The sequence below is a fragment of the Oryx dammah genome, unplaced genomic scaffold (assembly GCF_014754425.2).
Source record: "Oryx dammah isolate SB20612 unplaced genomic scaffold, SCBI_Odam_1.1 HiC_scaffold_27, whole genome shotgun sequence".
NCBI lineage: Eukaryota > Metazoa > Chordata > Mammalia > Artiodactyla > Bovidae > Oryx > Oryx dammah.
Window position 1 is genome coordinate 134957419 of NW_024070211.1, and position 25050 is coordinate 134982468.

Consider the following 25050-nt stretch of genomic DNA (forward strand, 5'->3'; position numbering starts at 1 on the left):
GCATCACCAACTTGATGGACATAAGCTTGGGTAAACTCCAGGAGTTGGTGATGGACAGGGAGGCCTGGCGTGCTGTGATTCATGGGGTCACAAAGAGTTGGACACGAGTGAGCAACTGAACTGAACTGAACCCATTACTGAGACCCCACATGATTGAGGCATGACCAGGTGTGCAACCTATGGCCCCCTGCTCAACCTAGACCACTGTACCCACTCCAGGGGGTGGATTGGAAATGGTAAGGGAGATTCATACAATTGCCATGCCCTGCTGCTGCCTAACATGACTGTGACCAGACTTGCTGCTCGCAGGGCCTGCCTGTCTATCCTGGGATGTCCCCACCACCACAGATGGCTAGAAAACACTGGGAAACACACTGACCAAGCAGAGTCAGCCAGGCCCAGGTACCCCCTGTAAAAAAGCCAGACATTAGTTAAAGCCATGAAAACAGGTTTTACTAGTAACTTTTGACAGTATACAGCTAAGCTGTATAGGAATATAGGAATACAGCTAAGCTCTGTTGCAGTGAGTGTGTTTTAGGAGAGTACAAGGGAGGGGAGTGTGATAGCTGGGCAGAGAGCTGAAGAAGTACACAGGGTTCTTCAGTACAGATGCAATCTGTTCTACACGCAATGTAGTTCACTGGCAGTTAGAGACATTACGACAAAGACTGGAAGACAAAGACCTTATCCTCAGCAATGACATTTCTTAGGAATGGCTCTCAGGTCATTGACAGAGATGCTTCTGAGTTGCAAGTGATACTGTACAAACAGTTACAAGCCTGTTTTAGTAAGTACTCTGGCAAGGGAGGGTAGGGGCCAATCATCGGGTGTTGGCTGGAACAAATAGTACATCTCCTGTCAGCACTGAGCTTTATCAAGCAGGTATTTTATGTGGGGTTGGGGTTGGGGAGGATCGGCGGTCATCCTAGAGACACATGCTGCCAAAAGACAAGTTACAGCTCCATCAGGTCTTATAGTGAAAGTGTTCTGTGCCAGGAGTTCTTACCATTCTTACCCTCTGGGCCTCCCAGGACGACCAGTTCCCACCAACAGAGGAGGCAGGCCCCATGCAGCGGTGTGGGTGGACATGGACAACTTCCACAGTCATCCCTCTCTGACTGCATCACTTCAGGACTGTAGGAAACCTTGTGTGAAGTGCTTCAACTCTGGGAGTAGGAAGCCAGTCCCAGACACCCTCTCCATGCCTCCCTGGGTCCAGAAGTGGATGGGGAAACGTTTTCTAAAGCGGCATGTGATGACAGGGGCCCATGTGGGACTGTGACTGAACCATCTGCCCCTCCACAGGCATCTCTGGCCAGCCATTCTACAGATATGGAAAAACATTTCAGACACACGTCTGGCCACTGAGCCATACCTAGGACTGTGGCTGGGACAGTGCCATCACTGGGCCTCCCTGTCCATCCTAGGTCAGTCTCTGTCTCCAAAAGGAGCTTAGAAAAAATTTCAACAGACACGTATGATAAACAGGCCAGACTGTGTCTGGGCCCCAGAACCACTTCGTGGCATCCCTACCCAGCGCTATGCACAGAGACGACTTGGAAACAGCTTCCACAGATGACCAGGGCCTATGCCTGACCATGGATGGGACACCTCATGAGGCTCCCTGGCCATTTCAGGCCAGTCTCCACCATGTATGAGAGTTTAGGAAAGTTGTTGGGTGCTGCCTCCAATGACCAGGCCCTCGATGACCTGCCCTGGGTGTGATTTCAGGCTGCATCCAACCCGCCTGGTTGGGGACAGGAAAACATTTGGAGGGGCTGCACACAATGACCAGGCCCACATGGGATACCACCAGGCCTGCGCATGCCCTTCTTGATTCTCAGTGGTTCCCATTCATTGGGATGGGACTTAAGAATATTTTAGAAGGGACTTCTATGACTGGGTCCCACAAAGCGCCTTTCCAGGGACCTCTCTGGCCAGCTCAGTCCAATCCCCATTTGTAAGGGGGATCCAGCAACCACGGCTGAGACTAAGGCACCCTCCTAGAGCCTCCATATCAGTCACAGGCTGGTGTCCACCACCAAAATGGGACATAAACAGTTTCTGGGGGCACATCAAAAATGACCTCACACAGTTGAGGGCCCACATAGGATGAACTTCTAGAAGCCCTCCAATGTACAGACCCACACAGGATCAGGGCCTGGCCCTCAGTGCCCTCTCAGGCTTCCCTGGCAGGTTCATGGTGGCATGCCCCTCCCCTTGAGGGGAGCTTGGAAATGGTTTTGGAGGCACACTAATGACTTGGGCCCATGCAGGACGATAGCTGTGTCCACTCCACCTACCCCTGCTTCCAATTTGGCTTTGGACTATGAACATTCAAGTGGGTGCTACTGACTGCCATGCTTTCGTGGGCCTGTGGTAGAGCCCAGGGCCCTTCCCAGGCCTCCCTGGCAGGCTGTTTACTTCTCAGTCACTGGAGGGGGACTGAGAAACATTTTGGGAAGGCATCTTTTCCTTTAGAGTCAGATACTAGCCCTGTACCAGGTGCTGAGGGCACCTCAGTTCTGGCCATGGTCCCACTTAGATACTAAAAGGTGGATGTACATTCTGAAGATATTGATGTCTCCCTCTCGAGGGGGTCATCACCAACACAGGGCTGGAGACTGTGGAGGCACCTTGAACTTGGCTGTCCACCTGCCTGAGGACTGGTCTTTGGAGACACCCCAAAACATTCCTAAGCCTCTCTCTGATGTGGAAAGACATGGGAAGGCCAGAAAGACCTAGAAGAGGAGTCTGGATAGGTCCTGGTATTGGGAGCCCCAGCCCTAAAGTTTCTAATGCCTCCTCCAACAGGCCCAGGGCGGGTACAACAGGCCTAAGGAAGGTACTCTCACTGGCCACAATCCTGCGTCAATCCTGTTAATTGGCTATATTTCCCCCAAACATTTCCAATTCCCCCGTCCCAGAGGTGGGCATCACTTCGTGCTAGACAGGAATAAAGGGATGAGAATTTCACACACACACACCCCTACCCTCAATTTTTGAAAGTTCCCTCTAAAGGCCGGGACAAACTTGGCTGGGCATGTAGATCTGCAGTAGGCCTCTCTAGACTGGCACAGTCTCATATGTGGCACATTCCCAGAGATACCCCTTAAATATCTCTAAGTCCCTCCAAAGAGGTTATTGGGACAAGCTAGACAAGGAAGATGGGGATGGTGCCCTTAGCCACTCTACAGTAGTGCCTGGGGCCTGGTCTTTGCATCAGTCAGTTCAGTTCAGTTGCTCAGTTTTGTCCATCTCTTTGCAACACCACGGACTGGCACGCCAGGCTTCCCTGTCCATCACCATCTCCAGAGCTTGCTCAAACTTATGTCCATTGAGTCTGTGATGCCATCCAATCATCTCATTCTTTCATCCCTTTCTCCTCCTGCCTTCAATCTTTCCCAGCATCGGGGTCTTTTCAAACGAGAAATTTCTTCACATCAGGCAGCCAAAATATTGGAGTTTCAGCTTTAGCATCACTCCTTCCAGTGAATATTCAGGACTAATTTCCTTCAGGATTGACTGGTTTGATCTCCTTGCAGTCCAAGGGACTCTCAAGAGTGTTCTCCCACATCACAGTTCAAAAGCATCAATTCTTTGGTGCTTTGCTTTCTTTATAGTCCGACTCTCACATTCATACATGACTACTGAAAAAACCATAGCTTTGACTAGATGGATCTTTATTGGCAAAGTAATGTCTCTGCTTTTTAATATGCTATCTAGGTTTGTCATAGTTTTTCTTCCAAGGAGCAAAATGAAAGTGAAAGTGAAGTCGCTCAGTCATGTCCGACCCTTTGCGACCCTGTGGACTGCAGCCCACCAGGCACCTCCGCGCATGGGATTCTCCAGGCAAGAATACTGGAGTGGGTTGCCATTTCCTTCTCCAAGGGATCTTCCCGACCCAGGGATCGAACCCAGGTCTCCCGCATTGCAGGCAGACGCTTTAACCTGACTTCAGTCACTATCTGCAGTGATTTTAGAGCCCAAGAAAATAAAGTCTCTCACTGTTTCCATTGTTTCCCCATCTATTTGCCATGAAGTGATGGAACAGATGCCATGATCTTTGTTTTTTTGAATGTTGAGTTTTAAGCCAGCTTTTTCACTCTCCTCTTTCACTTTCATCAAGAGGCTCTTTAGTTCTTCTTTGCTTTCTGCCATAACGATGGTGTCATCTGCATATATGAGGTTACTGATATTTCTTCCAGCAATTTTTATTCCAGCTTGTGCTTCTTCCAGCCTGGCAGTTTGCATGATGTACTCTGCATATAAGTTAAATAAGCAGGGTCTTTGCGTACATGTTCAGAAAATTTATCTTGAGGCCACTCTGGAGGACTGCATTGGCCTAGACCAGCAAAGGACATGTGGTAGTGCACCCAGCCTATTTGCTGTTCTTGCTTTGCATATTCTTTCCAAAAGTATTTCCATGTCCCCAGCCTCAGAGGCCCACAGAGGACACCTGGGGCCCAGTGGTATTCTAAATGAGGCTCCAACTCCTTTTCTTGAAAGGGAACATTGGCCTACGCCAGCCAGGGAGGTGTGTGAGAGTAGCTCAGTCTCTACTGGGTCCAAGTCATTGGGAGCACCCTATGGAAAGTTTTCTAGGTCTCCCTCCAGAGGTCAAGACCAACTGGCTGGATAGGGAGTCAGGAGAGACACATGCTAAGTGTGTATGTTCATTTCTGGAAATGTACAATAAGCAATTTTAGATCTGGAGTGCTAAGAAAAATGTGGGTTGCATACACGAATCTGAGAGTTATAAACACAGATGATAGTTGAGACTGGAGTAGAAAAGATTGCCCCAGGGAGAAGGTATAAATTTCTTCACAGAATCATTTCTACTCCTATGATTTCCCCCTTCTTATGGGATTTATTCAGTTGTGTGCAGTCTATGTTTTAGGTGGTTGCTATAGTCTGGGTGTTTGTGCACCCTCAAAATTAATAATTTAAAATCTTAATGCCCAACATGATGGTATTTGAGAGGTGATTAGAAAAGGATGGTGGAGGTCTTGAGAATGGAATGAGTGCCCTAATAAATGAGACCCCAGCGAGTTCCCTTGCCCCTTTCATCATGTGAAAACACAACCAGAAGTCTGATTCCAGGAAGAGGGCCGTCACCCAATCATGCTGGCAAGTGGATCTCAAATTGCTGCCTGCAGAACTATGAGAAATAAATTTCTGTTGTTTTCAAGCCATCCAGTCTATGGTATTTTGTTATGACAGCCCAAACAGCTAGAGCAATGCAATGTAACAAACCACATGAAAATCTAGTAGATCCCTAAAAGAAAAAAAAGTTAAACGTTTTATGCAACAAGTCTTGTAATGGTTATAAGCAATCCTTTATATAAACAGTTTAAAAGTACAGTTTTAATTACGAACAACAAAAGCACTACTCCACTTTCGGCCAGTGTTGTTTAGTAAGTCCTCCTTGGCCCACTGGGAGTCGCGGGAGGCAAGGCGCTCAGTCTGTGTGCGGGACAACGCGCTTTCTTTACACCTACTGTAGTGTGTGCCACATAATGTGGCCCATGTAGGCAGAGCGGAACCCAAAGACCACTGGATATCACCTCTAGGAGAAACGGAATGATTGACAGCTGACGAACGGTAGTACCTCAAAATTGTGCAAACCGATACACTGAATGAGAAGTGGCTGCTCTTGAAACACCAGACGTTAGACCATCAACCAAAGTCAGTCAAAGACTATTATCAATAAATTAATAATAACCGCTTCTCCTTTGACAACACTCACAACCCTGCCACCACCAAGAACCAGACCCAAGGCTTAACGTGACTGCAGCGCGAACTCTCGCGAGGGAGACGCGCAACGCGGCCGCAGCTCGAACTCGCGCGAGAGCTGACGCAACCTCGCGAAGGACGGCGGGAGCGCGGGAGGTATGGCGTCCCTGCCGCCGTCCTGGAGTCGGCTGGATAGACGACAAGAGCGCGACGTGCGCGAGCTCGTTCGCCTTGTGGCGGGCGTCCAGGACGAAGCGGACCCCAACTTCCAGCTCGCGTTGCACTTCGCCTGGTCCAACTTCAGGTGTGGACGCGGCGTCGCAGCCGGGGAAGGGAAGGGGTCTGGCGAGTTGTGTTGCACGACCGGCAGAGTCCCGGCGCGCTTTGCCGCTCCAGCAGCTTAGTGCCTTCGTGCATTCTGGGTGCCCGAGGCGGTGATCAGTTCAGTCGCTCGGTCGTGTTCGACTCTTTGCTACTCCGTGGACTGCGACACGCCAGGATTAGCTCAAACAATGGGTTGTGGGCTGCTGGGGGTCGGCCTCCGATCTTTCTTCTAGCGAAGAGTTCTGACAGTCCGGTTCCCTGCTCCGCCCACTGCGCTTAGCGCGGGCCCCTGCCCATCAAACAATTTTTGAGTGGTTGGTTGAGTAAAATTTTAGAGCAAAACAATGGTCACACCCTAGTCTCACTGACTCGCTCTCTGCTTGGACCACTCCGTATTTCTTGCCCCGGCTCTTTTTTTCCAAAACGCGAAGCATAACACATTGGATAACTTATTTGTTGTTACTGTTTGTCTCCACCCCCACTGTCATGCGGAATACAAGCTCCGCCAAAGTAGGGATCTTCGTTTGTTTTGTTCATTTCTTATCCCAGCGCCTAAAACAGTTCTTGGCATAGAGTATTCGAGGTCTAATGCAACTTTTAATACGGTTTTTTATTTAATTAATTTTAAAAGATTTATTCAGATTAGGTTCTTAGGTGAAATCAGAGCTATCATTTTTCCTTATGGGACATGTAAATCAGTTATGATCATTACCTGTAATGAAGTTATTATTAGAAGAATGCTAGACATTGTTAATCTTCTGCCTGTTTAATGTCGAAAGAAGTCTTCTTGAATGGTAAACAGTTTTTCGAAATCGGTAATCTTTTTATCAGCCTTAATGATCACACATAAAGTGCCCACTTGGTTTATGATAAGAATAGATGAGTCTAAACGGCCCCGTTTTTGAAATAAAATAATTCTTAAGTGTAACATAAATATAACAATTCCTTAATAGGTGATATTCAGAGAATAGGTCGTATTCATGTTAAGAGAATAGGTCATATTAAGAGAAACTTAAATGTCCTATCCCAAATAATTTTTCTGTTAGTATATCTAAATGACAGTAGGTAAGCGGACATCATTTTAGAGTTAGGAGAGCTTAGCAGTTACTAACTCCTTTTACACATTGAGAAACTAAATTTATAGGTAAAATAGTATTCCATTCAGCCATCTTCTAGGTTAGAATTAGATGTTTTAATTAGTGTAATTTACTTCTTTTAAGTACAGGCTGTGTGGCTTCCACTAAAAGATGGAAAACAAGAGTTGAGTGAGCTATATTGTAATTTTGTGATGCTTTAATCCATCAGAAAAATGAACAATTCATATTTATATTTTAAAAAATTGAGGCCACATTCTAGGCCTTAGAAATTCACAGACAGGTGCAATACAGCTTCTATTCTTAAATAAGACAAAAATTATTACATATGATGTAGAACAGAACTTCTTAACCTGAGGGTCTGAATATATTAATAGTAGAATTCACATATAACAGATTTGGACAAGAAGAAAATTATACTAACCTCTAGCTAAAAAATAGCATTTCCTTCAATTATGAGTGAAAGCAACAAGAAGTAATAGCTTATGTATGACTGTGTCACCAGTAGAAATCACATATTTCACTATCATATTGTAATTACTGCAGGTATTTCTAATAAATCTTATTTACTGTTATGTAGTTATGAACCCTCTTCTAGATCTTGTTATTTAATGTTTTAACAAAGAAATATGTCTCACTATATCACAGACTTCAAAAAATATTTCAAAAGTGTATTTCAGTATGCTTGGCTTCCTTTCTATTTCATTTTATCCTGAGACGGGATCCCTAGGATTCATGGGGCTTCACAGTGGCATAAAAAGATTAGGAAACCCTGCTAACAGGGATATGCTGTGCTGGACTTACACACAAGGCATTATGGAAAGAGAGGAGCCAGAGGACAGAGTTGGGAAACTCAAGACAATCTGTGTCATAAGGATAGGATGCTTGAGCAGTCTTAGGTTGACTGGTTGTTTGCATGAATGACAGAGGTGCACTCACTGGAGACACATAACTGAGTATAGGGTGTTTGGGGGGCAATGTGTTGGACTGTGAGACTAGTCAACTTAGCTTTATGACACGATTGATATAAGAATCACATTTTCTCTTTTAGATTTCATCGTTTCTTAGATGTCAATAGCCACAAAGTAGAAAAGACAATAGAAGGGTAAGTCAGTTTATATGTATATATATGTGTGCATGTTCAGATATCTATGTACTTTCTTACAGACCTTTTTATTAATACAGCTTTATAGTTGTTAGTTGATTTTTTTTAACATTCTAGGATTTATGAAAAATTTATCATTCATTCCGATCTAAGCAAAGCTGCTAGTTGGAAGAGATTAACTGAAGAATTTCTAAATGCATCGCTTCCAAGCATAAAGGAATTCAAGGTATGCTATATTGTGAAATCTCTGCTGTATTTTACTGTTTCTAATCTGATTATTGTCAGCCTGATTCTATTAACATTTAGACATTCATTCTATTTTACTATTTTCCACTGACTAGAATCACCATCTACTGGAAATTGACATAAAATCCACTGTGTCTCAGGCTTGTGATTAAAGAAGTATATTCATGTTTAATCATGTTGGTCCCAACCTACTGTGGAAATTGAGATCAGAGATTGGAAGAAATAATAGCACTTCTAGCTTTCTTAAAACTTTTCAATGACTTCTCAGCACTTTGCAGTATAATTATTGGTATATTGCTCACTAGATGCTAGGTGCTGTTCTAAGCTCTTCCATATTCAGTCATGTGTCCCTAAAACCACCCCTTAGGCTCAATGATTCACTAGAATATTCACAGAACTCCAGAAAGACAACTGCTATCCTTACTGTATAGCTTATTGTAGTGAAAGAATACAGATTTGAAATGAGCACAGGGGAAAGGTATGGGGCAAAGTCCAGGAAAAACCAGGTACGAGCTTCCAGATGTCCCTTCCCAGTGAAGTTGCAGAGGGATGCACTTAATTTTCTCAATGACAAAATGTTGCAAACCAGGGAAACTCCCCTGAGTCTTGGTGTTCAGGGTTTTCTTGGGGGTCAGTCACATGAATATGCTTAGCTACTCAATCTCCAACACCCCCAGAGGTCAAACCAAGGACTTCAGGCCTGCAAAATTATTCACCATAAGTCACATTGTTAGCATAAACTGTCTGGTCAGACTGGTATAGTGTGGCCCAAAGACTGCCATACAAATACACTGTACTAACAGGGTATTCCAAGGGCTAGGAGAATATCTCAGGAGCCGGTCAAGGGTCAGTCCTGAAGATCTTTGAGATGTGCAGGGTTTGGACAACTCAGTCCTCCCAAATTAACTCTTTGTGCCTACATATATTAAGTCAGTCTTCACAGTCCTTGTGGAATAGTCTGTTACTGATAGGCTTTCCCTCTCTTTACACTGAGTTGGTGACCTAAGAAAGAGCTTTAGATAATTTTTAAAACTGTCCATCAATTTTAGGAAGGGCTATAAAGGGATTTCTGGAAGAGAGAGAACTGCAGTGCTATGAATCCATGCCCTACAGATTGGTAAAACACTTCCGTGTATTGTTCCTGCAAGGACCATTTTAAAAAAGGAGACAAATCTTTTTTTATGTCTCTTCTTGATTCACTTTGTGTAGTTTTCTGAGTGGACTGTAGAGCTTAATAATTTAGGCACTTCTTGTTCTTCAGTCAGTAAGTCGTGTCTCACTCTGCAGCCCTATGGACTGCAGCGCACCAGGCTTCCCTGTCCTTCATCTCCTGGAGCTTGCTCAAATTCATGTCCATTGAGTCAGTGATGCCATCCAACCATCTTGTCCTCTGTCATCCCCTTCTCCTCGTGCCTTCAATCTTTCCCAGCATCAGGGTCTTTCCCAATGAGTTTTCTGTTCACATCAGGTGGCCAAAGTATTGGAGCTTCAACTTCAGCGTAAGTCCTTCCAATGAATATTCAGAATTGATTTCCTTTAAGATTGACTGGTTTGATCTCCTTACAGTCCAAGGGACTCTCAAGAGTCTTCTCCAACACCACAGTTCAAAAGCATCAATTCTTTGGTGCTCAGCTGCCTTTATGGTCCAGTTCTTACATCAATATATGACTACTGGAAAAAACCATATCTTTGACTGTATGGATCTTTGTTGGCAAAGTAATGTCTCTGATTTTTAATATGCTGTCTAGTTTGGTCATAGCTTTTCTTCCAAGGAGCAAGCGTCTTTTAATTTCATGGCTGCAGTTACCATCCACAGTGATTTTGGAGCCCAAGAAAAGAAAATCTGTCATTTCTACTTTTTTCCCTTCTGTTTGCCATAGTATTGGGACCAGATGCCATGATCTTAGTGTTTTTTGAATGTTGCGTTTCAAGCTAGCTTTTTGTCACTCTGCTCTTTCACCCTCATTAAAAGACTCTTTAGTTCCTCTTCACTTTCTGTCATTAGAATGGTATCATCTGTACCATCATCTGAGGTTGTTGATATTTCTTCTGACAGTCTTGATTCCAGCTTGTGATTCATCTAGCCCAGCATTTCCCATGATGTACTCTGCATTTAAGTTAAATAAACTAAGTGAAGTATATAGCTTAGGCACTGTGACACCATAATATTAATAATAAACATAATGGCAAGCATTTTTAGTGCATTCATTACGTGCCAAGTACTTACTGTTAGGTTAGTCCCATAAGACCATGATCAGCCCATACTGGTTTCTGTCATTTTTTTGTCAGGCAAATCTCAGTTTCATCTGTACCAGTGAAAATACCAAAGTGGTGCAGAATAATTAAATGAAAAGATGAGTGTTACTTCTGATTCCTATCTTGACTTTTTCATTGGCCATCTCTGGTTATTTTTCTGTACACCCCCACCTTAGGGCTCACTGAATACAGTGGGACCGGATTCCCTAATTCTTCTGTGGCACATCCTATGTCCTGTACCTGACCTTTTCTGCCTGAGGAATCTCATCATTGATTATCAAAATTCAAACACTATCTATAGATTCTATATATTTAACTTTTTATTGTGTTTGTTATTGTTTATTTCCTGTCTCCTCAATAGAGTTTTACAGGTGTGGGGCTTTGCTTCTGATTTGTTCTCAGCACCTAGACGAGAGTAGACAGTAGATACTGCGGGAATAATCTGTTCTTTTTGGCCTTGCTATTCATCTCTGTCCTTGGTTCCTGCCCCATTTTCACAGGCAGAGTTGGTTGCCCTTTTCTCCTTTGCGGTGGCATCTCTGACAGGTATGTTGGAGTGCAGCAATAACTTCATATTTTTTTTCACCTTTACTGATACAGCTTACCATGGAGAAATTTATTTTTAATAAATAAAGTTATGCAACCACAGTCCAGTTTTAAAACATTTCCATCAACCCAGAAGTTCTTCTTAAATCAGTTAATTTATTTATTTTTGCAATCAGTGCCTGCAGACAACTACTGACCTAATGATTTTTTCATGTGTCATTTATCTGCCTCTGTGATGTTCACTCACTCAGTTCTTCTAAGCATTCTAAAGTCGGATTGCTTGTCTTATTAATTGTCAGAGTTGTTTGTGTGGTTCTCATGCAAGTTCTTCATCAGGAAAGTGACTTACAGGTATTTTCTTCTAGGCCCTACCTTATCTTTTCATTTTATGAGTGGTTTTTTTTTTTTTTTTTTTTTTTCATTTTATGGGTGGTTGTTTTTGAAACTCAAAAGTTTTTCATTTTAATGAAGTCCATTTTACTTATCATGCTTTTGGTGTCATATCTTTGCCTAACCCAAAGACTTTTCTTTGATGTTTTCTTCTAGTAGTTTCAGCACTTGCATTTAGATTCATGATTCATTTTGAGTAAATTGTTGTATATGTTGTGAGGATGAGATTTACAATTTTTTGGTTTTTGCCTGAATATATTTATCCATCCTATTACCATTTGTTGAAAAAACTATTCTTTTCCTCTTGAATTGTCTTGGCAGCTTTGTCAAAAACAAATTGACTATATGTATAAGGATTTACAAGTTCTCAATTGTTTGATTAATCTGTATGCCTATCCTTACATAAATACCATACTGTCTTTGTTACTGTAGCTTTTAAGCTTTGGAATTGGGTGATTAAAGTCCTCCATTTTTTTTTTTTCAAAACTGTTTTGTCTCTTTTAGAGCCTTTGAATTTCCATACACATTGTAGGGTCAACTAAATTTCTACAAAAGCCAGGTGGATTTTGGCAGGGATTGCATTGAATCCATAGATCAATTTGGAAAGTATTGTCATTTGTTGGGTTGAATTGTGTCCCCCCAGAAAGATGTATTCAAGTCTTAGCCCCTGATAATCTTACTATAGGGTCTTTGACAGTGTCAGCAAGTTGAAGTCAAACTGGATTAATTCAGTGACTGATATCCTCATAAGAAAATAGCAATTTTAACACAGAGATGCACATAGTGTTACACTATGCAGTGAAAGAGGCAGAGATTGGAACAATGTGGCTACAAGTCAAGGAAAGCCAAAGATTGCTAGCAACCATGAGAAGCTAGGAAGAGTCAAGGAAGAAGTCTTCCCTTGAGCCTTCATAGGGAGCATGGACTGCCAGCACCTTGACTAAGACTTCTAGCCGCCAGAACTGAGAGAGAGTAAATCTCTTTTGTTTTAAGCCACATGATTTGTAAAATTTGGTAAGGAAGGCTTAGGAAACTAATACACAATCTTACCAATATTATATCTGTTAATCTGTGAATATGGACTCTTCATTTAGTTAGATCATTTAAAATGTTTTTCATCAGTTTCATTTTTTCATGTACAAATCTTGCATTTCTTTTATATGTATTTCTAAATATTTTATTCTATTTGGTGCTATTATGAGTGGAACTTTTCTTCTTAAATTCATTTGCAGTTTGCTTATTATATACCTAGCCTTGCTAAACTCATTTATTCTAGTAATTTTCTTCTAAATTCCCTAGTATTCTCTACATATAGGATTGTGTCAACTCTGAATAAAGACAGTTTGACTTATTCCATTCCAGTGGGAGATTTTTTTTGTTTGTTTTTTGTCTTATTGCAGGTGGTCCAATACAATGCTGCACAGAAGACAAAGTCCGCATATTTGCCTTGTTCCCAATTTTAAAGGAAAAGCTTTAGTTTCAGGTTTTTCACAGATGTGCTTTATCAGAAAGAGGATATTCCTTTTTATTCTTAATCGACCACAAGGTTTCTTTTTTTATTGTGAATTGTCAAATCTTTTCCTGTGTCTTTGAGCTATTCCTATGTTTTTTGCCTTGAATTCTATTCATATGCCTTAGTAAGCTCAGACTACCAGAACAGAATCACCACACACTGATCTTTCAGTGACTTAAAACCGGAAATTTATTTCCTTATACTTTTGGAGACTTGAAGTTAAGAGCAAGGTGCTGGCCACTTTGGGATTGCTGGTGAGGACTGTTGCCAGCTTGTCAGTGGCTGCCTTCTCTCTGTGTCCTCATGTGAAGAGAAGGAGCTCTCTGCTTTTAGCCTGTTGGACCAGTGCTCCACCCTCAGGAGCTGATTACCTCCCAAAGGCCCCTTCTCCAAGTACCATTGCATTAGGAGTTAGTTTCAGCACATAAATTGAAGGGGATATTGAAGAAGTTTGAAGTGAAGTTGCTCAGTCATGTCCGACTCTTTGAGACCCCATGAACTGTAGCCTGTCAGGCTCTTCTGTCCGTGGGATTTTCCAGGCAAGAATACTGGAGTAGGTTGCTATTTTCTTCTCCAGGGGATCTTCATGTTTGCCATGAAGTGATGATACCAGATGCCGTAATCTTAGTCTTTTGAATCTTTTGAGTTTCAAGACAGCTTTTTCACTATCCTCTTTTACTCTCATCAAAAAGCTCTTTAGTTCCTCTTCACTTTCTGCCATTAGAGTGGTGTCATCTGCATATCTGAGGTTGTTGATAATTCTGCCAGCAATCTTGATTCCAGCTTGTGATTCATCTAGCCCAGCATTTCACATGATGCACTCTGCATATAAGTTAAATAAGCAGGGTGACAGTATACAGCCTTGTTGTACTCCTTTCCCAATTTGGAACCAGCCAGTTGTTCCATATCCAGTTCTAACTGTTGCTTCCTGACCTTCATACAGGTTTCTCAAAAGACAGGTAAGGTGGTCTGGGACTTCCATCTCCTTAAGAATTTTCCACAGTTTGTTGTGATCCACATAGTTGAAGGCTTTAGTGTAGTCAATGAAGCAGAAGTAGATGTTTTTCTGAAATTCTCTTGCTTTTTCTGTGATCCAACAGATGTTGGCAATTTGATCTCTGGTTCTCTGCCTTTTCTAAACCCAGCTTGTACATGTGGAAGTTCTTGGTTCATGAACTGCTGAAGCCTTATGTGAAGGATTTTGAGCATAACCTTGCTAGCATATGAAATGAGCACAATTGTATGGTAGATGGACCAGTCTTTGGCATTGCCCTTCTTTGGGATTGGAATGAAAACTGACCTTTTCCAGTCCTTTGTCCACTACTGGTTTTCTAAATTTGCTGACATACTGAGTGCAGCACTTTCACAGCATCATCTTTTATGATTATAAATAGCTCAGCTGGAATTCCATCACCTCCACCAGCTTTGTTCGTAGTGATGTTCTTAAGGGCCACCTGACTTCATACTCCAGGATTTCTGGCTCTCAGTGAGTGAGATTATTATTATTGTTATTATTATTATTATTATTACCACACATCGGTGTGGTAATCCAAGTCATAACCAGTCCATTCTAAAGGAGATCAGCCCTGGGTGTTCTTTGGAAGGAATGATGCTAAAGCTGAAACTCCAGTACTTTGGCCACCTCATGTGAAGAGTTGACTCATTGGAAAAGACTGTGATGCTGACGGATTGGGGGCAGGAGAAGGAGGGGACGACAGAGGATGAGATGGCTGGATGGCATCACCAACTCTATGGACGTGAGCTTGAGTGAACTCCGGGAGTTGGTGATGGACAGGGAGGCCTGGCGTGCTGCGATTGATGGGGTCGCAAAGAGTCGGACACGGCTGAGCGACTGAACTGAACTGAACTGAAGACCTTTTTGTATGATTCTGTGTAATCTTGCCACCTCTTTTTAATCTCTTTTGTTTCTGCTAGGTTCTTAACAGTCTCTGTCCTTTTTCATGCCCATGCTTATGCGAAGTGTTCCATTGATATCTCCTGTTTTCTTAAGAGATCACTAGTCTTTCTCCTTTTGTTTTCCACTATCTCTTTGCATTGTTCATTGAAGAAGGCCTTCTTATCTCTCCTTGCTGTTCTGTGAAACTGTGTATTCCATTGGGTATATCTTTCCCCTTCTCCTTTGCCTTTCATTTCTCTTCTTTCTTCAGCTATTTGTAAAGCCTCCTCAGACAGTCACTTTACTCCCTTGCATTTCTTTTTCTTTGGGATGGTTTTTTTGTCACTGCCTCCTGTACAGTGTTACGTACCTCCTTCTGTATAGTTCTTCAGGCACTCTGTCTACCAGATCTCATCTTGAATCTATTTGTCACTTCCACTGTATAATCATGAAGGATTTGATTTAGGTCATACCTGAATGGTTTTCCCTACTTTTCTCAATTTTAGCCTGAATTTTGCAATAAGGAGTTCATGACGTGAGCCACTGTTAGCTCCAGGTCTTGTTTTGGCTGACTGTATAGAGCTTCTCCATTTTTGGCTGCAAAGAACCTAATCATTCTGATTTTGGTATTGACTGTCTGGTGATGTCCATGTGTAGAGTCATCCCTTGGGTTGTTGGAAGAGGGTATTTCCTTTATTCTACTGTTAGCCTTTGCCTTGCTTCATTTTGTGCTCCAAGGTCATTTTGTACTCCCTTGCCTGCCTTCTTTTGCATTCAAACCTCCTATGATGAAAAGGAGATCTTTTTTGTTGTCAGTTCTAGAAGGTGGTGTAGGCCTTCATAGTGTAGTAGTAGTCCTGTTGGCTCAGTCGTGTCCACCTCCTCACAGCTCCATAGACTGTGGCCTGCCAGTCTCCTCTGTCTGTGGAATTCTCCAGGCAAGAATACTGGAGTGGATAGATAGTCCCCTTTTCAGGGGATCTTCCCAACCCAGGGATCGAACTGGGCTCTCCTGCATTGCAGACAGATTCTTTACTAACTGGGCCACCAGGGAAGCCCCATAGGTCTTCATAGAACTGATCAACTTCAGCTTCCTTGTCATCAGTGGTTGGGACATAGACTTGGATTACTGTGATGTTGAATGGTTTGCCTTGGAAATGAACTTAGGTTATTCTGTTGTTTTTGAGATTGAACCCAAGTACTACATTTCTGACTCTTTTGTTGACTGTGAGAGCTACTACATTTCTGTAAAGGGATTCTTGCCCACAGTAGTAGATAAAGATGAGATTCTCAAGTGGCTCAGTGGTAAATAATCTGCCTGCCAAGCAGGCGATGTGGGTTTGATCCCTGGGTCAGGAAGATCCCACAGAGAAGAAAATGGCAAACAGCTCCATTATTGCTGCCTGGGAAATCCCAAGGACAAGAAGCCTGGTGGGCTACATCCCATGAGGTTGCAAAGAATCTGACATGACTTAGCAACTAAACAACAAAAGTAGATATAACGGTCATCTGAATTATAGTTCCCATCCATTTTAGTTCAGTGATTCCTAAGATGTCAGTGTTCAATTTTGCCATTTCCGGCTTGTCCACATCCAATTTACCTTGATGCATGGATCTAACATTCCAGGTTCCTGTGCAGTATTGTTCCTTACAGCATCAGACTTTAATTTCACCACCAGACACATCCACAGCTGAGTGTCATTCCCACTTTGACCCGGCTGCTTGCTTCACTCTTACTAGAGCTACTAGTATTTACCCTCCGCTCTTCCCCTTCATGGATCACAGCCTTGTTGTGTTGAAGTGACTTGTTTAACTCAGTGAAGCTACGAGCCATGCTATGCAAGGCTACCTAAGATGGAAGGGTCATACTGAAGAGTTCTGACAAAATGGCATCCCCTGGAGAAGGAAATGGCAACCTACTCCAGCATTCTTGGCTGGCGAACTTCATGGTTAGTATGAAAAGCTTAAGAGATATGACACCAGAAGATGAGCCCCCCAGGTTGGAAGGTATCCAGTATGCTACTAGGGAAGAGCAGAAGGCAGTTACTAACAGCTTCAGTGAGAAGGGGCATAAAAGAACAATTAGCCCATGTTACAGTGAACTGAAGTGCAGGTAACCTACAACACTGTGTTAGTTCCAGGGGCACAACACAGTGATTTGGTATTTCTAGTTACCATGTGTCACCATACAAAGTTACTGTCATATTATTGACTCTTCCCGCTATTATTCATTTCTTCCCCATGACGACTCATTTATTGTGTGAGTGACAGTTTGTTCCTCTTACTCTCCCTCACCTATTTCACTCATTCCCCATCCCTCTCCTCTTTGGTTAGCTGCTATTCTCTGTATCTTTGACTTTGTTGCCGTTTTTTTATATTTGATTTGGTTTTGTTCATTTGTTTTGCTTTTTAGATTCCACGTATAAGTGAAATGATGCAGTCTTTGTCTTTGTCTCTCTGACTTATTTCACTGAAGCATGTTATCCTCTAGGTTCATCCTTACTGTCAAAAAGGTCAAGATTTCATTCTTTTAAATGGCTGAATAATATCCATTGTATTTATATGCCATTTCTTTTTTACTCACTCATGTATCTGTGAACATTTAAATTTCTTCCATGTCTTAGCCGTTGGAATATACTACAATAAGCATAGGGATGATGCATCTATTCTTTCAATTTAGCATTTTTGTTTTCTCCACATAAATACCAAAAGAAGTGGAGTTGTTGGATCTTATGGGGTTTTTTGTTTGTTTGTTTTGGCTACACCATGTGGCTTGCAAGATGTTAGCTCTCCAACTAAGGATTGAACTTGGGCCATGGCCGTAGACGCCCAGAATCCCAACTACTGAATCCACCATGGAACTCCCTATTTTTATTTTTTTAGGATGCTCCATACTGTTTTCCATAGTGACTGTACCAATTTTCACTCCCACCACCAGTGTACAAGACTTCTTTTTTTTCCACATCTTTTCCAGCACTTCTAATTTTCTTTTTCATATGACCATTCTGACAAGTGTGAGGCAATATCTCATTGTGATTTTAATTTGTATTTCCCATATGTTGACTGATGCTGAACATGTTTTCCTGTGTCTGGCCCTTTGTATGTCTTCTTTGGGAAAATGTATATTCAGATCCTTGGCCCATTTTTTTAATCTGATTTTTTGTGTGTGTGTTGAGCTATATGAGTTCTTTGTGTATTTTGGATATAAACCTGTTTCAGGTATATTGTTTGTAAATATCTTCTCGCATTCAGTAGATGGCCTTTTCAGTTTGTTATTTTCCTTTGTTGTATAAAAGTGTTTAAGTTTGATGTAGTCCCAGTTGTTTATTTTTCCCTTTGTTTCCCTTGCCTAAGAAGCATCCCCCAAAATATTGCTAAGGCTGATGTCAAGCAATGTACTCCCTATTTCTTTTTCAGGGTTTTATGGTTTCAGGTCTTATATTTGATTTTTAATCCAGTTTTAATTTACTTTTTGTGCATAATGTAAGAACGTTGTCTGCCTTGATTCTTTTGCATGCAGCTGTCCAGTTTTCCCAACACCATTTATTGAAGAGGCTGTCTTTTTCCCGTTGTATATTCTTGTCTTCTTTCTCATAGAATAATAGACCATGTACATTTGGGCTCAACTCTGGGCTCACTGTTCCATTGATCTGTGTGTGTATTTCTGTGTCATTATCATGCTGTTTTGGTTACTGTAACTTTATAGTGTAGTTTGAAATAAGGGAGTGTGATACCTCAAGCTTTGTTTTTCCTTTACAAAATTGTTTTGGCTATTTAGGATCTGTTGTGATTCCATACAAATTTCAGAATTATTTGTGGTAGTTCTGTGAAAAGTACCATTGGTATTTTGATAGGGATGCATTGAATCTGTAGATTGCTGACTAGTGTCATTTTAACAGTATGAATTCTTCCAATACATAACAACGGTAGATCTTTTCATTTCTTTGCGTCATCTTCAGTTTCATTCATCAGTGTGTTTTTTTCCAAGTATAGGTGTTATACATTCTTGTTAGATTCATTCCTAAGTATTTTATTCTTGATGCAATTGTAAATGGGATTGTTTTCCTAATTTTTCCTTCTCATAGTTTGTTGTTAGTGTATAGAAATGCAACAGATTTCTGTATATTAATTTTGTGTACTGCATCTTTAGTGAATTCATGAAATAGTTCTAATAGTGTTATTATGGTATCTTTAGGATTTATATACATTATCATATAATCTGCAGTAACAGTTTTACTTCTTCCTTTCCAGTTTGGATTCCTTTTTATTTCTTTGCCTTGTCTGATTGCCTTTTCTAAGACTATGTTGCATAGAAGTGACAAAATTGGTCATCCTTGTCTTTTGTCTGCTGTTAAGAGAATATGCTGTCACTTTTGAATATGATATTAGATGTGGGCATATCATATATGGCCTTTATTATGTTGAAGTATATTCTGTCTGTACCTATTTTTTTCACAAGTTTTTATCATAAATGGATGTCAAATTCTGTCAGAAGCTTTTTTCTTCTTCTGTTGAAATGATCATATTTTTATTTTCCAGTTTATTAATGTGATATATCATATCAATTTGCAAATTTGAATCATCCTTAATCCCTGGGATAAACTCCAGTTGATCATGATATATGACCGTTTTAATGTATCATTTGAATATTTTGTTGAGCATTTTTACATCTGTGTTCATGAGTGATATTGGCCTGTAATTTTCTTTTTTTGTGTGATATTTTTCTCTGATTTTGGTATCAGGGTGATGGTGGCCTCCTAGAATGATGTCAAAAGTGTTCCTTCCTTTGTAGTATTTTGAAATAGTTTCAGAAGGATAGATTTTGACTCTTCTTAAATATTTGGTAGAGTTCACCGGTAAACCCATCTAGTCCTAGACTTTTGTTTGTTGGAAACTTTTTGGTTACCAGTTGAATTTAATTACTGGAAATTGGTCTGTTCGTATTTTCTGTTTTTTCCTGATTCAGTCTTGGGAGACTGCATTCCCAGGAATTTGTCCATTTCTTCTAGATTGTTCATTTTATTGGCATATACTTCTTTGTGTAGTGTCTTATTACCCTTTGTATTTCTGTGGTATGGGTTATAGCTTCTCCATTTCTGATTGTATTGACATGGGTCTTTCTTTTTTTGATGAGTCTGATAAATTATTAAGTTTGTTTATTTTTTCAAGGAACCAACTCTTAGTTTCACTGATCTTTTCTATATTTTTTTGTCTCTATTTCACTTATTTTTGCTGTAAATCTTTATAATTTCTTTCCTTTTACTAACTTTGGGTTTTGTTTGTTCTTCTTTTTCTAGTTCCCATAAGGTGTGAGGTTATGTTGTTTACTAGATATTTTTCTTTTTTCGGAAGTAAGATTGTACTGCTGTAAACATCCCTCTTAGAACTGCATTTGCTGTGTTGCATAGATTTTTGAATCATATCCTTTTTTCATTTGTCTCTAGATATGTTTGATTTCCTCTTTGATTTCCTCAGTGACCCATTGGTTCTTTAGTAGCATATTATTTAGTCTCCCATGGTTTTTTTTTTTTTGCAATTTTTTTTTTGTAGTTGATTTCTAGTTTCATAGCATTGTGGTCAGAAAAGATGCCTGAACTGATTTTTAGTGTTCTTAAATTTACTGCGTCTTATTTTGTGGCCTAGTATGTGATCTTTCCTGGAGAATGTATATTCTGCTTTTTTTGAATGAAATGCCCTACCTATATCTGTTAAGTCCATCTGACCTAATGTATCACTTAAGGCCAGTGTTTCCTAGTTTATTTCTGTCTAGATGATCTGTCCATTATGTATGGAAAGATGTCCCCTACTATTATTGTGTTACTGTCATTTTTTTCTATGTTTGCTATTTGATTTCTGTATTTAGGTCTTCCTAAGTTGGTTTCTTATGTATTTACAGATGTTGTATCTTCTTGGATTAATCTTTTGATCATTATGTAATGTCCTTTGTCTTCTTTTGCAGTCTTTGTTTTAAGGTCTCTTTTCTCTTGTTTAAGTTGTACTACCACAGCTTTAATTTCCATTTGTATGGAAATCCTCTCTCTGTTTCCTCACTTTCCATCTACATGTTTCATCTTTAGATCTGAAGTGAGACTCTTATGAGCAACATCTATATGGGTTTTGTTTTTGTATCCATTCAGCCACACTTTGTCATTAGATTGGAGCCTTTCTAGTCTATTTATATTTAAAGTAATTATTGAGGGAATTCCCTGTTGGTCCAGTGGTTTTGCTTTCACTGCCAAGAGCATGGGTTCAGTCCCTGGCCAGAGAACTAAGATCTGGCAAGCTGCACAGCACAGCCACAAATAAATGATATAGTTGTGTTCTCATTGCCATTTTGGTAATTGTTCTGGGATTTTTTTTTTTTTTGGTTGTCATTCATTTCTTCTTTTCTTCTCTTTTCTTGTGATTTGATGACTACCTTTAGTGTTAATATTTGAATTTCTTCCTGTGTGTGTGTGTATTACAGGGTTTTGATGTGTGATAACCATGAGATTTTTATATAGCAGGCTTTATATATTCATGATTATTTTAAGTTGGAACACATTTCACAACCCTGTGTTACCCCCCAACATTTAATGTTTTTGACATTTTAATATTTTATGTATCTTTTTGTTTTGTGTGTCCCTTAATTACTTATTGTGGATATGGATCATTTATCAGAGGAGCCTGAAGAGCTACATTCCATGGGGTCACAAAGATTTGGACACAACTGAACGACTAATACTAATTACTGATTGTACATATAGACCATTTTATTATTTTTGTCTTTTAACCTTCCTACTAGCTATATAAGTGGTTGATCTACTACCTTTAATGTATATTCATCTTTACCAGTGAGACTTTTCCTTTTGTAATTTTCTATCTCTAGTAGTGATCTTTTCCATTTAAAGAAGTCCCTTTAACAGTTCTTGAAAAGCTGGTTTGGTGTTGCTGAACACTTTAAGCTTTTGCTTATTTGTAAAACTTTTGATCTCTCCTTTAAATCTGAATGTAGCCTTGCTGGGTAGAGTATTCTTGGTTGTAGGTTTTTGGTTTTTTTAATTCCATCACTTTAAATGTGTCATGCTACTCCATTCTGGGCTGGAAAATTTCCACAAAAAAGCCAATTGATAGCCTTAAGAGAATTTCTTCATAAATAACATTGCTTTTCCTTTATTGACTTTAAGATTGTCTCTTTAGCTTTAATTTTTTGTATTTTAATTACATAGTGTCTTGGGATGGATCTCTTTGGGTTGATCTTGTTTAGAACTCTGTTTCTGAGCTCGATGTCTGTTTCCTTTATCATGTTAAAGAATTTTTCAGCTGTTATCCCTTCAAATAAGTTTTCTGCCCATTTCTCTTTCTTCTTCAGGGACCTCCCTTTATAATATGAATGTTAATATTCTTGACATTGTCCCAGAACTCTCTTAAACCATCCTTGTTTTAATTTTTTGTTGTTGTTGTTCAGCTTGCATGATTTCCAGTACTCCATCTTATACTTCATCAATCCATTCATTCCTCTGTATCATGTCATCTACTGTGAATTACTTCTAGTGTATTTTTAATTTCAATTATTGTATTCGTCACCTGCGTTTAGTTTTTCTTTGTGTTTTCTAACTTTTTGTCATGCTTCTCATTGTGTTCATTCTTTCTTCTCGAGTGTGGGAAAATCTACCAGGTAGATTGCTTATCTCCACTTTGCTTCTTTTTTTTTTTTTTTCCGCATCTTATCTTGTTCCATCATTTGGAACATATTTTTCTGTCACCTCATTTTCCCTAATCCTCTGTTTTTATTTCTGTTCATTAGGTAGAATGCTTATACTTCCCAGTCTTGGAGAAGTGGCCTTGTGTAAGAGATGTCTTTGGGCCCCTGGCAAAGCACTGCTGTCCGGGCACCAGAGCTGTTTGCTCTATGAGTATCCCCTCTCTGGGCTACATGGACCCGTGTGTTGTGGGCTAACTGTTGTAGGCACAGTAGTACATAGGGCTGATCCTCAGCATGGTTGGCTGCACGAGCTGGCCTCACCTAGGTCTGCCAGCTGCTGGTGGGCAGTGCAGGCACCTGGCAGAGCTGGCTTCAGGACCCAGGAAGTCCCTGTCCTGGTCCACTAGTGGGTGAGGCTGGGTCCTGAACACACTGGTAGCTGGGCCTTGGTCTCCACATGGCTGGCAGCTTGCCTAGGGGTCCTAGGATTGTTGCTGATTGGCTGTTGGGCAGGTAAGCCCCATGTGCTAATAGGCTGGAGAAATACTCCAAGATAGTGCTTGCTTGCACTCATGTCCTCATAGAACAAGCTCTCCAAGATGGCTACCACCAGCATCTGTGTCCTCAGGGTGCTCTCCAAGATCATCAGGTGGGTTTGACCAAGGCTCTTTTCAAATTGCTGCTTATGCCCTGGGTCCTAGAACATGTGAGATTTGTGTGTTCACCCTTTAAGAGTGAAGTCTATTTCCCATAGCCTTCTGAGTAACTTGAATATAAGCTTTCAGTTCAGTCACTCAGTCGTGTCCAACTCTTTGCAACCCCATGAATTGCAGCACGCCAGGCCTCCCTGTCCATCACCAACTCCCAGAGTTCACTCAAACTTACGTCCATCGAGTTGGTGATGGCATGCACCCATCTTATCCTCTGTCGTCCTCTTCTCCTCCTGCCCCCAATCCCTCCCAGCCTCAGAGTCTTTTCCAGTGAGTCAACTCTTCACATGAGGTAGCCAAAGTACTGGAGTTTCAGCTTTAGCATCATTCCTTCCAAAGAAATCCCAGGGCTGATCTCCTTCAGAATGGACTGGTTGGATCTCCTTGCAGTCCAGGGGATTCTCAAAAGAGTCTTCTCCACCAAGACAGTTCAAACGCATCAGTTCTTCGGCGCTCAGCCTTCTTCACAGTCCAACTCTCATATCCATACACGACCACTGGAAAACCATAGTCTTGACTAGACGGACCTTTGTTGGCAAAGTAATGTCTCTGCTTTTCAATATGCTGTCTAGGTTGGTCATAACTTTCCTTCCAAGGAGTAAGCATCTTTTAATTTCATGGCTGCAATCACCATCTGCAGTGATTTTGGAGCCCAAAAAAATAAAGTCTGACACTGTTGCCACTGTTTCCCCATCTATTTCCCATGAAGTGATGGGACCAGAGCCATGATCTTTGTTTTCTGAATGTTGAGCTTTAAGCCAACCTTTTCGCTCTCCTCTCACTTTTATCAAGAGGCTTTTTAGTTCCTTTTCACTTTCTGCCATAAGGGTGGTACCATCTGCATATCTGAGGTTATTGATATTTCTCCCATAAATCTTGTGCTTCTTCCAGCCCAGCGTTTCTCATGATGTACTCTGCATAGAAGTTAAATATGCAGGGTGACAATATACAGCCTTGACGTACTCCTTTTCCCATTTGGAACCAGTCTGTTGTTCCATGTCCAGTTCTAACTGTTGCTTCCTGACCTGCATACAGATTTCTCAAGAGGCAGGTCAGGTGGTCTGGTATTCCCATCTCTCTCAGAATTTTCCACAGTTTATTGTGATCTACACAGTCAAAGGCTTTGGCGTAGTCAATAAAGCAGAAATAGATGTTTTTTTGGAACTCTCTTGCTTTTTCCATGATCCAGTGGATGTTGGTAATTTGATCTCTGGTTCCTCTGCCTTTTCTAAAACCAGCTTGAACATCTGGAAGTTCACGGTTCACATATTACTGAAGCCCTGCTTGGAGAATTTTGAGCATTACTTTCCTAGCATGTGAGATGAGTGCAGTTGTGCGGTAGTTTGAGCATTCTTTGGGATTGGAATGAAAACTGACCTTTTCCACTGCTGAGTTTTCCAAATTTGCTGGCGTATTGAGTGCAGCACTTTCACAGCATCATCTTTCAGGATTTGAAATAGCTCAACTGGAATTCCATCCCCTTCACTAGCTTTGTTCATAGTGTTGCTTTCTAAGGCCCACTTGACTTCACATTCCAGGATGTCTGGCT

The 25050-nt window shown here is 41.0% G+C and overlaps 1 protein-coding gene across 1 annotated transcript in view; it reads left to right on the plus strand.

The window, feature by feature from the left end:
• Window positions 1-5868: 5868 nt before the first annotated feature.
• TUBGCP5 (tubulin gamma complex associated protein 5) overlaps window positions 5869-25050 on the plus strand; it is a 59314-nt gene continuing 40132 nt past the window's right edge. Inside the window, exons 1-3 of the mRNA XM_040227899.1 lie at window positions 5869-6040; window positions 8206-8259; window positions 8377-8485. Of these exons, the coding sequence (XP_040083833.1) occupies window positions 5895-6040; window positions 8206-8259; window positions 8377-8485 (309 nt within the window). The 5' untranslated portion in view covers window positions 5869-5894. The remainder of the gene's footprint in view (window positions 6041-8205; window positions 8260-8376; window positions 8486-25050) is intronic.